The sequence below is a fragment of the Acanthisitta chloris genome, unplaced genomic scaffold (genome assembly GCF_000695815.1).
Source record: "Acanthisitta chloris isolate BGI_N310 unplaced genomic scaffold, ASM69581v1 scaffold22452, whole genome shotgun sequence".
Lineage (NCBI taxonomy): Eukaryota > Metazoa > Chordata > Aves > Passeriformes > Acanthisittidae > Acanthisitta > Acanthisitta chloris.
In genome coordinates this window covers 1-217 of record NW_008659093.1, presented here as the reverse complement: position 1 = coordinate 217, position 217 = coordinate 1, and the positions used below count along the sequence as shown (strand labels likewise).

The following is a 217-nucleotide window of genomic DNA, read 5'->3' as shown; positions in this document are numbered from 1 at the left end:
CCGGCTCTCTACTCACTGCAGCAAACTGTAGACAGAATCGAAGTGCTGCAGCACGGCCAGCGCGCCCTGCGCCCGGAACGCGGACCGGAATTCTGCGGGAAAACACGGAGAGGGACGGCCGTGAGCGGCGGGACCGCACCAGGGCGGGAGGGGAGCGGAAGGAACCTTACCCGCGAGGGCGGCCGGCAGCTCGTGGGCGGACAGCACCTTCTGCACG

The 217-nt window shown here is 68.7% G+C and overlaps 1 protein-coding gene across 1 annotated transcript in view; it reads right to left on the bottom strand.

Annotated features, from left to right (window-relative positions):
- LOC103797089 (condensin complex subunit 1-like) overlaps positions 1 to 213 on the bottom strand; it is a gene marked incomplete at both ends in the record, with an annotated part of 9901 nt that extends 9688 nt beyond the window's left edge. The window contains 2 exons of the mRNA XM_009069285.1: positions 17 to 92; positions 171 to 213. Of these exons, the coding sequence (XP_009067533.1) occupies positions 17 to 92; positions 171 to 213 (119 nt within the window). The remainder of the gene's footprint in view (positions 1 to 16; positions 93 to 170) is intronic.
- Positions 214 to 217: the final 4 nt, after the last annotated feature.